This window comes from Mustela nivalis (genome assembly GCF_964662115.1).
Source record: "Mustela nivalis genome assembly, chromosome: 1".
Taxonomy (NCBI): Eukaryota; Metazoa; Chordata; class Mammalia; order Carnivora; family Mustelidae; genus Mustela; species Mustela nivalis.
In genome coordinates this window covers 75,043,534-75,057,090 of record NC_139020.1, presented here as the reverse complement: position 1 = coordinate 75,057,090, position 13,557 = coordinate 75,043,534, and the positions used below count along the sequence as shown (strand labels likewise).

Genomic DNA, 13,557 nt, shown 5'->3' with positions numbered 1-13,557 from the left:
TATCTGACCGAGCTTTTACTAACAACAGCTATCATTAGGAAATACAGCTACTCTTAAAATTTAAGATAGCATGACATATTATGCTTTTAAGAGTTATTATCGCATTTCTTGAAACAAAGCATGTATGACCATTCCAGACATACGTTTAGCACTATATTCTGAACTAAGTTAGCAATATCTAAAACAGAAGTAGATGCTGCAAATAAATTTTTTGAAGATGAATAGTTAACAGTCACTCTGAACAGAAGGAGTGGGGATTAGTCACACTAAACAACTCCTTCCCCTTCTTGTTACCCTTCAAATAGTGTGTAGATGTAGGGAAATAATATGTTCTTTATCTTGATATACCACCAGGTAGATATGCAGTAAGATCCATTTCTGGCTTCCAAGACACAAGTTATATATACCACTATTTCTGAGCTAAATACCACAATTAAAAACTGGAAAAAAAAATGAGCACCTTCCAAACCTTTTGGTATTTATAACCAAGATCTTTAAACTCTGAAACCAACCAGGAAACAAATTTTGCATAAAAATGCTATTTCTTAAAGATAAATATCATTGAATACATGTCCTAAATTACTACCATCTATTTAAATTTACTTCTGTCAAATATGAAAAACGTTTTAATTAGAGTAGTCAGCTGAAACCTAAACACAGAAGCTAATTTTGGGTAAACTAATGCATTTGAATACTTTATATGATCATCACAAAAATCTAATATATATCTTGATTTGGTGATTTAGAATATTAGTACAAGTTCGCACATGTACACACAAAGAGAATGCCAAATAGAATACAGTCATTTCTCTCATCTAACTATGTACGAACCCAAATTAATGAAACAAAAATATAAAAAATTCCACTTAATATTTTTCTTCCCAAAAGGTTGCAAAACTATCTGTAGGTTTAAGTACACTGGAAGAAGTATGAGTTTTAAATTTTTTCATTGTTGAAGACTGGAGGGAAAATAAAACAAAATAGATGTTAGGTTTGTTCTGATTCAACAACTTCAGGCCACATATTTAAATGTCCTTTTCATCTGAACAAGTTCAGTAAGTTTTTTTTTTTTATTAAAAAGCTTTTTTACAGATTCTGCAAAAAAAAAAAATAAATAAATTGGGTTTAGCAAATTAGTTTACACACTAATTCACACATACAAATTTCTGTTCTAGTCAAAGCTTTGGTTTACTTAAAATTATTCTGGTGAAAAGTAAAAATAAATTAACACCACCCACCACAACTGTACCAACTATTTTCATCTATTTCAACTGCTTCTCAAATTTTACCCTGAAAATAATTACTATGATTTTTCAGAGTAGGCTGTGATGACTTATGTTAAGAAAATTCACTAACTAAAGAAAGTGGTAAACACATGAGTAGAAGCATCTAATAATGGATGAGCTGTCAATAATTTCCCATCACCAATTCTGACGTCTGGTTATATGATGAAAATAATGTCAGCATGGCAGGTGTCCCATTTCAGCTAGTCATAGCAAAGCTAAAAGGAGAGAAGAAATGCTTAGGATCCACTGAAACACCACATCAAGCAATGAGATGTAGATCTGTGGTTAAAAATCTGGCAGTAGACAATTAACCTTAGACAACTATCAGAATAAAATTAGGAAGACACAACAGAATATAAAGGATAGCAAATACATTATCTATAAACCCAAGAGTTGACTAAAATGTCTTCAAATTACACTATTTTTTCCAATTCCAGATAATTAGAATCCCAACTTAATAGATATGTGTGTGTGTATACATATAAATCATGATATAGACAATAACTGGTACATGAATATACTTCAATTTCTGTTCTAAGAGATACACCCACATTAATGTCTACATGGTCTCCTTCTCTTGCCATCACCCCCCCACCCCCAAAATCTGAGAAACAAAAGACATCCTCTTATAACATTTTTCGAGTAGCTGTTTCAGCTGAATTTTAGGCATCTTACCTGTCTCTCCTTCCCACTTCTTATAATATGGACTTCTTTTAGGCTACTCTAATTCAAACTTTAAACAGTCCTACAGAAGACTAATGTAAAAAAAGTATTTATTTATATAAGACAGAAGGAAAAAAGACAGGTGTTTGATAATTAAATGTAATCTGTGATCTTGTATTGGCTCTTGGATCAGGTAAAAAATGGTCATGAAAGACAGTGGGATAACTGTAAAACCTGAATATAAACTCTATATTACATATTAGGTAACAGTATATCAAACCTGAATTTGCTAATTAAACTGCTGTTACATAAATGGACAGGATATCTGAATCTTATTCTTAAATGGTTCCTAGATAATATGTTAGGATAACAAAGCAAGTAAGACAAAATGTTAATGTTCAATCTCGGTAAGATTGCTGGAGCTTCTTTTTACTCTTGGAATTTTTCTGTAAAACTGAAATTTTTTCAAAATAGAGAATCAAACATTTTCCCTTATTTTTGGCTAGTAAATAATAGTCTCAGAATCGTCCAGTCTCATAAGATCACTTGTGCTCTTCAGAACTTCTCCTGTTCTCTAAAAGTAGGCAGTGTTTCCCAGTGGCCTGGCTTGACCCTCTTACCCTACTCTGCTCACTCTTGACAACCTCCGCCTTTCTTAAAGCTCAAACTCTAAAATAATAATAACGAAACAAATAAATAAATGGTCTTCAATATCTTCTAGCCTTAGCTTCTCTAACAAGCTGTGTGTCTGCAGCTCCAGTTGTTAACTGAGTTTCCACCTTGACTTTCTACCAGCTCACTCAACCAAAAGTAGTTAAAACCAGAATCTCATTATTATTTTCACTTTTCCAAACCAATTCTTTCACTAATACTTTCTAATGGTACCACCATTCCCTCAATTAGATTTGAGACTTTGCAGTCAAATTTGACGGCTTCCCTATCGTATCTCTTGAGTTGTAACATCGTCTAATTCCTACCTTCTGTTAACTATTCTTCCCTCCTCTCCATTGCCTCATTCAGGCCTTCATTATCTTTCTATTACCTTTGGTTTCTGTTCAATCCAGTATCTATTCTCTGCTGTCTTCAAATGATTTGTGCACCAAATTTAACTGTCCTTATCTCAAATGCTCTTTACTTTCACAGTAGCTCACTGTATTCCCCAAGCTGGAATTCTCCCTTTCCCTCAGGTCTTTCACTCTGTGTGACCAAATTCTACCCACCTTTCAGGTTCCAACTCAAAAGGTCACTTCCTAATGAAGCTTTGACCAATACCTCCAGCTGTACTTTGAGAGACATAAAATGTTTGAATTTTAAATGACAGTTATCACTTTCAGTCATGTGATGATGTTCTTACCTATCTTTTCCCATATCAAGACCCAGTTCATTGGTTTCTCTACTGTGATCACCACTTAATTGCCTCTGACATGGCATTCTTTCCTAAGGGTTTGCTAGTCTTCCATTCCTTAAGCAAATACACAGCTCTTGGAGGTTTTAAGTAGGCCAGTGTTAACTCACAACCCTGAGATAAAGACCTGTGCAGAGACTTAGGCACCCCTCTTTCATGTTTTCTGATAATCATGGCCAACAATGACAAAGCAGAAGTAACTCAATTCCAATGCTTTCCTTAACTCTTCTTTCCCATTTAGAACTAAGTGGGGGGAATAAAACTCTACAGAATAGAAATTTTTAAAAGTGGTTTTAAATCTCATTCAAGGTCAACATTGTTGACATAGCCAGGAAGACAGTTATTAATTGTATTAATGTTAATTTAGAGTGATGGCAAGACTATCTTGCAGAGATGCATCCACTTGCAGAAAGTAAGCTCAAGCCTCTCTTGAAACAACCCCCTGGCTATCCAGGTAAAGTATAAAGAAAGTAGCTTCAAGTTTCCTTTGTATTTTGAATAACTATCCTATAGAAATGAAGTACAGTAGGTCTGTAATCATCTCTTCCTATTTTTTCTAGTTATAAAAAGATTGCCTAAAATTATATTAGTTTTTGTGATGGATCTGTAACTTGCTAATCAATACTGTAAAAAGCAGGCAACATCTAGGTATTTTTTACTCTACGTTCTAAAATGAGAAATCTCAACTTTCCTGGATTTACATAGAAGTTCTATCAATTTCTCAATTTCTTCACATGCTTCAGATTGTTTAATTTATAAATGCGATCATCCAATAATAGCTAACACTTCCTGTTTTAATGTCTGAACATTTATCCTTAAGTTTTTTTAAAAATAAATCTGAGATCCATTCCTAAAAGGTGTCAGGTCACTAAAACTTTGTCCTCTAATTTCATGTCTTTGATTATCCTCTATTGGTTATCCATAACTGAAATAGGTCAAAATGTAATCACATAATAAATCAAGTAAGTACTAAGTACAAATTATTAGAGAATATATTTGGGGGGCTTACAAAATAGTTTGGGTTCATAGGCTCATCTAATAAGTAGAGATTATCTCCTAATAAGGAGAGAATATTTAACTAGTAACAGTCTTCAACAAGTAACTCACTATGGTGATTCTTCATAATTACGTACTGTTAACCCTTTAACAACATGGGTTTGAACTGCATAGGTACAGATAAATAAGGATCTTTATTATCTGTGTTTATTGACACACAGTTGATATATTTAGTTTCATGTGTACAACATAGTATGTGAGTTACATGAATTTTTTAAGGACTTAAATGTATTTTTCTCTTATGATTTTAATAAATTTTTTCTCTTAATTTGTAAGAAAACAATATATAATACATACAACATACAAAATATGTGTTAATTGACTGTTTATCACTAAAACTTCCCGTCAACAGTAGGCTATATAGGCAGTTAAGTTTTTGGAGAGTCAAAAGTCATACTTGGATTTTCAACTGCACAGGGGGAGGAGGGTGTTAGTGCCCTTAACCCCTGCATTGGCAAATCAACTTTAGTTCAGATCTACAACTGTGCAGAGCCATACAGATGAATATCAAATGTTAGGTGAAAGAAGAGAGACACAAAATAAGGAGCTTACAATATTTTGTGTCTTGGTCTGGGTCCTGGTTACACAGGTGCATTCAGTTTAAGCTGTACAAGTTATGAATGGTGTACCTTTCTGATACAAATTATACTTCAATAAAAAGATTTTTAAAATGTCTTATTACTGAGCATTCAAAAACTAGATTAGCCAAGCTCTGAAACCTGAGTTTTACCATCTGGGTTAGCAAGTACTGGTGGGTGTTAATGATGTACCCAAGCTTCTTGGAGAATGAATAAAACAAAACAAATTATCTCATATAAGCAGCTTATTTCTGACCTACTCCTAACTTCAAAAATGAAATCTCAAAGGAACGATGATAGCAAATACTGAATACCTGTTTTCTAACACAAAATACGTGATTTAAACAAGAACTTTTTAAATCGAGTAATTTTTAAACTAGATGCAAACAGACGTAAGTGAATAATCACTATAATAAAAGACTAAACAAGACAATTTAACTGAAATCAGGTATCTAGTAAAAAGACCATAAATTTGGACATTCATTTTAAGTTAACACCCATGTGCACTGCTGCTTTCCTAATTCATTTCTCTTTAAATATTGGTGCTATCCCAAGAAAGGACAAGCCAACTCATGGGGATAGTGCACCTAGCAACTGTTACTCTCATTTGTTAACTGCGCTTGTGCATTTTCTTCATTAAAGCAGAAATACTGCATGTGTTTATCAATGAAGTTTAAATCCTGAAAAGTTATCCGATTTCTTCCTTTGGTCTACCTGGCAAAACTTTCTTCCTTCCTAGTGCTCCTTTACCTTACTGACCTGATATACACAAGAGGGTAAATGTGTTTGTTATAAATTCTTACCCTCAGCTTTTTTGCAGACAAAGGACTTCCAACAAAAGCCTGTTCCCCAGTGATTAGTAAAATAAGTTTCTAAACTAATTTTGTCAATGTAACAAAGCAATGCCAATAATTAAGTTCAGAACTGTTCTTTAAAGAAGAAAAGTATAAAGTCAAAATTTAAATAAAGTTATTATTCTGAAATGCCAACAAGCTAAAGTATCACTAAGTATCACTATCACTACAATAAGATAATCTCCAGAAAGCTAATTACAGAAACTGCATTATTCATTTTAATAAACAGTCAATGCAAACATTCTGCACTTCCTAGGAAAGGTCTGTATTATTTTTAAGCTGTCAGTATCAATTGTCCTTATATTTGGTGATGGTTTTAGCTTGATTCCTTGAGTACTCTGCAAATGACAAAAGGGGGGGGGGAGACAGAACAATGATAGCACCTATGTAAAAAGGAAAGGAAGGCTTGACAGTAGCTTAAAGTTTAGTACAATAACTGAATAAGGCATGGGCTATCAGTGGCAAGAAAATTTCTTTCTTTTTTTTTTTTTTTTTAAGATTTTTATTTATTTATTTGACAGAGAGAAATCACAAGCAGATGGAGAGGCAGGCAGAGAGAGAGAGAGAGAGGGACGCAGGCTCCCTTCTGAACAGAAAGCCTGATGCGGGACTCAATCCCAGGACCCTGAGATCATGACCTGAGCCGAAGGCAGCGGTTTAACCCACTGAGCCACCCAGGCGCCCAAGAAAATTTCTAAATACAGGCAGAGGCAAATGGGTGAAAAGCTTCTCAATTTGGTAATTCGAATTTAAATAAAGAAGGAAACAAAGGGGCCATTAGGGAACTCTGAGTCAGTGTGAGGAAAGGTATATTAATTACTTGTATTTTGATTAAGATACTCTGCTAAAAGAAACGTAGGGAAAAAAAAAAGATTCCAGACTTTCAAGTAAGGCAAAACCAAGATCTTCAGCTATTAAGGTCAGGTTTAATGAAAACTGGCACAGGGCTTAAATTTTAAAGCGGTTTCTAGTGAAAATGAGTTTCAATATTTCATAAACAAGAATCTGAAATATGGTATCTGTCAATACTAATAAGCAATTTTATACCTCAAGCTAAGTAGATAATGTAAGGGATTTACAGTCCCATAAATTCCTGAATGGTTCTGTTTAACAGAATCATCCCTGCAAAATACTTATTTGCCAAATTAGTAAAATTGTTTTAAAAATCTATAATTTATAACTAAAAATATGAACAAGGCAATTTGGTGAAATCTAACACAAAAATGGTCAGGAGAAGTTATATTTACTATTTTTTAAAGTTTAACACACATAAATCTTCAACTCCATCTGCAATGAAAAAGAATGTATACTCCCATAATACTTTATTTGCTAACAGACTTCTTAAAAAGTCTAGGTATTTGCCAACGGAGGTCATATAGTTAGAACTAATAAAGCTAGCCCACTGCTCTTATAAACTGAAACAATTTTTTTCACGTTTTATTTTATTTAAGTGATCACTACACCCAACATTGGGCTTAAACTCATGACCCCAAGATCAAAACCCACATGCTCCAACTGAGCTAGCCAGGCCCCTCAATTAAAAATTTCATAAGCTAGTTGCAAAGTTAAAAGGAAGCCACTAGTACTGGGTTGGACCTGTCACTTTGGTACCAAAGGGCCAACTTATAGTGAAGAACGGCTGATCTAGAATATAAATTCTGATTATAGTTTGGCATTAACATACTACTAACACACTATTAACTTCTTTGGCTCTGGATGACAGGCTTCAAAGAAAAGAACAGAAAATACTTTCAACCCATGAGTAACTACAGATAAAGCAACTTGCCTCATTTTGATACTTTAAATATTTCTGTATCTAAAAAAGAAAACAGGTAAGAAGTATTTAGCTGCAAACAAATGATGAGTAGGCAACTTCTATGGTTGTTTTATAAGGAAACAAAAGAAAACTTTCAATATTAAGTCAAAATTATAAAAAATAAAGCTCACACGTTTCTACATTGTTCTGATGAAAATAACAGCTCTTATTCATATTGATAGCACAGTAGCTTATAAAATTTAGCTATTTGAAATAAGTTACCATATGACTATCACTATTCTTATTACATCTCTAAATAGAATGCTGTTTTTCCTTTTTCTAATGGAAAAGAATAAAGTATAACACAAAGTACTCACCCTGGCTACATCAGATAAGCCGTTTGAACAAGCATTCATGTTTGCTTCATGCCACAATTTACATTTATGTCTTAATTTACATTGATACAGCTGTACAATTTCAAAATTGAAATTATAAACACTGTACTATAAATTGTAGAACTTCTTGCTCTACAAGTAACTATTTTAAAACATTTTCGGTTAAGGAACATATCACTGAAAAGATACTTTGTTAGAAAATCTCTTTAGAGTGACACACAAACAAATCAAGCCTAAGAATTAAAAGACTGTTACCATTTGTAGGCAATGTAAACCATGTCTTAACATGACATGTACATGCACTTAGCAATACTCTTTTCTAATGAAAGAGATGGAGTTAAGTCCATGAGTAGTATCCAAACTATGCCAGAGGACACAAATGCGTTGCCAGGCAGAGTTAAAAGAATCTAACAAAGCTCTGTGTGAATTTTTAAAACAGCATTTGTGTTTGTTCTAGTAATTAAACACAGAATGATGGAGCACTAATAAATATTCAGCAAAATAACTGAACACAGCATATATTACTTAAAATGTGTTAAGCAGAAAGATAAACCAAATTATCTTTTGCTATAAATGAATGCTTAAGACTTCATTCTATTATTTTAAAAATTACAAACAAAATTTATATAACATTTCTATGAGAAAAACTGTTTTAGGAGTTTAAAACAGTAATGCAGGCAGGTCTAGGGATTCTAACAAACAAGCTTGATGTTGAAAGTTTCTCAGCAGGATTAAACAATAACTTTCTACTTTGATACCTTGGTCTTATCCCTTTTCCAATTTCTTAATATGAAGTGACATTTCGTTTTGAGTTACTAAGGCATTCACAGAGAAATCATATAAAATAGGACAAAAGTAAACTAACTGTAGTTAATTTTATAGAATATATTTTTATATTAAAATATACAAGAGTAAGTGGATATTCCATATAATAAGATTTAATAGAATACGTAAGTCCTTCCAGAAAGTAAATATACTTAAAAGTGAAGTGAAAAATAAAGTGTATTTATATTCTATTTAAAATATAGATTGCTCTTTTGGTTTATTTTGCTGCTTTGTCCCATGCTAGATACCATGTGATTCCCCCCCCCCCCCAAATGACACATAAAGTTTAGGTTTAATGATGAGAAACCAGTACAGAGCAAAGCAATTCATGCATACACTTTTGCATGTATGCATTCCATATGTTAAGTATTCATACCTATCCCAGAGGTTCTTTGATTCCTGAAACGTGTTCAAATGGAACGCTTGGTAGAAAGCAGTTGAAGGATTCCTGTGAGATCCAAGAATCAAATGGAAATGAGGTTGAGAAAGTACAGTGAAATCACTACTTTTCAAAAAAAAGATGGAAGATTTTAGATTTGTAATAAAGTGTAACGACTTTAATAAAAAAGAAAAAAATACAACATAAGCTTGCTTAAAACATTTTGAAAGAAATTAAAAAACTGGATGAAATCCAGCAGACCCTGACAACAATTCAGGATCACAGTTCTAAAAGGGGTAATACGGATAAAAGAGCATCCAATTATGTGTGTGCGCATATGTTTAAACACATATGAATGTGACCAATTCACAGCCTAATCAACACTACTCTATATGAGATGCCTTTATAAATTTCTCAACATTTAGCAGTTTAGCAAAGCTGTTCCCAGGTACAGGATTCATGTAAAATAAATTAAGCTACACCTTCATAATATAAATTTTTTTTAAAAAGATTTTATTTATTTAGTTGACAGAGAGAGACACAGCGAGAGAGAACACAAGCACAGGGAGTAGGAGAGGGAGAAGCAGGCCTCCCGCTGAGCAGACAGCCCTATGTGCAGGGCTCCATGGGACCATGACCTGAGCCGAAGGCAGATGCCAAACAACTGAGCTGCCCAATCACCCCCATAACATAAAAATTCTTAACAGGATCTATTTGATAGAGTTTGATAATGAACAACTGAGTCCTTTTCTGGGCTGGACTGGACACGATTTCTACCTTTATAATCCATTTATTTATGTGTGGTTTCTCTGGATTAGGGTAAAACATGGTGCAGCAATTACATGGCAGCTTTCAAATTTCTTACATTAGTGTAGTGGGCCTTTAAGAGGTAAGAGCTCCCACACCTTAATCACCATCCATTTCTACCATTCCCTGGAGATAAGTTCCCTAGGGCTATCTATAACCATAGAATCTTAACTGATGGGCTTGATGGGCTCATCCTGGCGAGCTCCCAGCCTACATGATTCACCTCACATCTCTGGAGTGGTTTCTTAGGGGACTATTTAAACTTATGACAAATCTGCTAATAGCTCCCCCTCTACCTCAGATTTTCCCATAGTTTCCCCAACCCCAACATGTATATTAGGGAGCTAGCAAAAACTTGTCACATTACCTCTAAAATCCTTGACCCATGCTGTAGCAGAATAACAGCAAGCTAAGAACATTAAGTACTTATTATATACCAGACCCAATTCTGAGTGTTTTACATTTATTAACACAATTCTACAACAACCCTAAGAGGCGAGGTATTATTATTATTCCTATCCCACCAATAAGGAAACGGGTCAGACAGAAGTAACTTGATATCACAGAGCTAGTAGGTAACAATCTGGTCCAAGAATTTACACTCTTAAATCACTATGCTAAACATATAGTGGAGTTTAATTTTAACCTCTCTAGGTCTGTCTCTTTATCAGTTAAATGGTGATACGATTTAGCCTTGTAGGGTGGTTAAGGAACTTAGACTGAATATAAAGCTCTTTGTATATATAGCCAATGGCCAATAAATAATAGCTATTATTTTATCATCAAAATGAAGTTCAAATACAACATGGCAATCCTGAGACCCTCATAAGCACCTTAAGAGAGTCTCTACAGTATTACTAGTACCACAAAAAAATTATTTCCAAATTCTACTGGAATAGCAATTAAATATCAATGATCAATAAGCAAACAAATACTCAACAGAATTCCATGATTTCAAAATTCAGATTAAGACTCAGTCTTAATACCTACTGAATTTTTTAAAAATACATTTTTTAAAAGGTATTTTTTGTTTTAACCACTAGGGTACCTCTTAGATGATCCAAAATTAGGAAAGGCAGACAGATGATGTCAGAGTATCACAAAAGCAACTATTTGATTAATTGGCAGTATATATTGGCAGTATATATACTTCTCTTTGTCTGCTCTACCTACTTTAACTCCTTTCTATGCTTTTAACCCTTTCTCTATTTTTCTCTAGAGGCTGGGTCCAAAGTAATCAAGCATATTGATTAGATCTGCTAATATCAAGGATTAAGAGGCTGCTAACCACTATTTATTTAACAGCTTATATCCTCTCAAGATACATTTGGCAGGGGCTTTTTTCACTGTACTTGGAATCAGTCTACCAATTTAAATGAAAGTCAACTGAACCAACCGAAGACTTGATTGGCATTTTTTTTTTTTTAAAACCAGGCTTACCCAGGACCGTCCTATATGGTGACAGGTTTGCTATTCACACAAGTCTGTCTGGATTTAAAACAATGACTCAAAGAGGAAAGGAGTAAATATGAGACAACAACAAAAGGTAAACCTGGAGGTTATTCTGCAAGTCTGGAATTTAAAATTCATTAAAAAGTACTTATATTTATAAGGATGACATTCTTTAAAAAAAACTTCAGATCCCCCGATTTTGGAATAATACATATGTATATACTTAATTTGAATCAAATTCATATGCCAAATAAATTGGTTTTAAATGAAATCATATGACTTAAGCTATGATGAGATTCCAGCATTTTTACAGCCAGACTCTAAAAATGAAATGTTTCTCATAAGTCAAATGTAGAAGTGAAAAAAGAATGGATCTGCAGTTAGTTGTGTATCTTGGGGCAAAAAAGGAACCTATGAAATAAAATACCATAAATGTACCTAAAGTCTTCAACATGTCAGAACAAATACACTTAGGTTGCAAAAGCTGGCAGTAAATCACTTTCTACATACATTTAAAATGAAGAAACCATATGGAGTAATACAATCTATGTACTCTAGAAAAATTTAAAGAGTCTAGATTCCAAGGATAAACATTTAGACAGGCTTAGAAAATATGACACTTTTCATTTCTCTAATACTTCAGCAGGGATGTCTTCCATAAACTTGAGGGATTTTTAGCAAATAGCAACAATTAGTCTCAAAATATTGCTTAACAGGCATATATTAAATCTGTAAAAACTAACTGATCAAGAACTTCAAAAGAGCCATTTGTAAATACTAAGGGGCTTGATCATGTTTTGAGATGGCATAAAATTGAGGAAATTGATAGCCCAAGGAAAACAGTTAATAGAGATCATTGCAACCAAGGTCATAAAGAAATACTGAATTTTATGCAACTTTGGTCACAAATTCTCTTCTGCCCAAGAAATAAAATTTGAAACCAGTTTCCTAGTAACATATTTGATGTCAGTGTTAACTATTAATCTAAATATAAAGCCAACAAAGCGCTTCTTAGGGAGACTGAGGCGTGGTTTATTCTGAATTTCAGCCACCAAAATGAAAGTGCTGTTTTCCCATTTGTGGACATTTTTCAAAATCAATAAACAAAATATATCCTTTTCCTCCTGACTTTATATACTAAATAACCTATCCTATTAATTTCTAAGTACATGAAAGTAGTACATCACAGAGTGACTCAAATATGACATACATCGACCTGCTTTGCTAAGATACTATCTTTGTAGGCTAACTCTAACACAGAGGAAAAACATTCCACACCTCAAAACTAAGCTATGAAAATTGCTGAATGTTAAAGGATGAGGTACATGAGCCCTGAACTCAGCAAATACTTTCTTCCCTTATGTCAAAACTCAACTTCAGCGATCTCTTAATAGAAACCAGGGAAGCACAACAGGCCATCTCCAATATTATTATCTAAGGATTTAAAATGATTAAAAACATCCTTTAGGTAAAGGGTTACAACACAACAGATCAGTAGCCACAGTAGCTTTCCTTCCCCCTATCTTATAGTAAGCAAATTAATAAAATAAAACTCTGGAAATATCCAAGAGCAATGGGTTTGGTATCAGAAGGCCTATGTCTGAATATATGCTGTTACTTAGTAACTATGTGATTCAAACAAGGCCTCAGTTTCCTTAACCCATAAAAAAGGGAGGAACATTTCCTTACAGTTGCTGAAAAACTCAACGAGATTATGCATACAGAAGACCTCACAAAATTAAGCTTGGTTTGTGTTTAACATAGGACTACACTTTTCAAATCATGCTATATAAAAATCAACTTTTAGTAGAGTACCTTAACATATACTCAATTATTTCATCATTATTAAGGTAATATTCAGGCAAACAGAACTTAAACTTAGAGCTGGGTATACCAAACTATTTAGTATATTTCATTGGATAAGAATCCTGACTTCTGGGACTCAGAGCTCTCATAGGATCTCCTTATTACACAACTTTTTCGTACGATTTAAATTAAAAATACAATAATCACTGAAAAGCGTACTGAAATGGTCCTAAGATACATACTACTTTAACAATAAAAGCTTCAAGAAACACCTTTAACAGCAACCATAACCTTC

The 13,557-nt window shown here is 33.5% G+C and overlaps 1 protein-coding gene across 5 annotated transcripts in view; it reads right to left on the bottom strand.

The window, feature by feature from the left end:
- Positions 1-13,557, bottom strand: part of TSC22D2 (TSC22 domain family member 2) — a gene marked incomplete at its 5' end in the record, with an annotated part of 49,593 nt that overhangs the window by 25,862 nt on the left and 10,174 nt on the right. For 3 of the 5 annotated variants that reach the window (XR_014298574.1, XM_082682372.1, XM_082682374.1), the window contains one exon: positions 9,195-9,266. The exons of the other annotated variants lie outside the window; for them this stretch is intronic. Coding sequence is in view for 2 of the 3 variants with exons in the window: in XM_082682372.1 (XP_082538498.1) it covers positions 9,195-9,266 (72 nt within the window). The remainder of the gene's footprint in view (positions 1-9,194; positions 9,267-13,557) is intronic. 5 annotated transcript variants of the gene reach the window in all.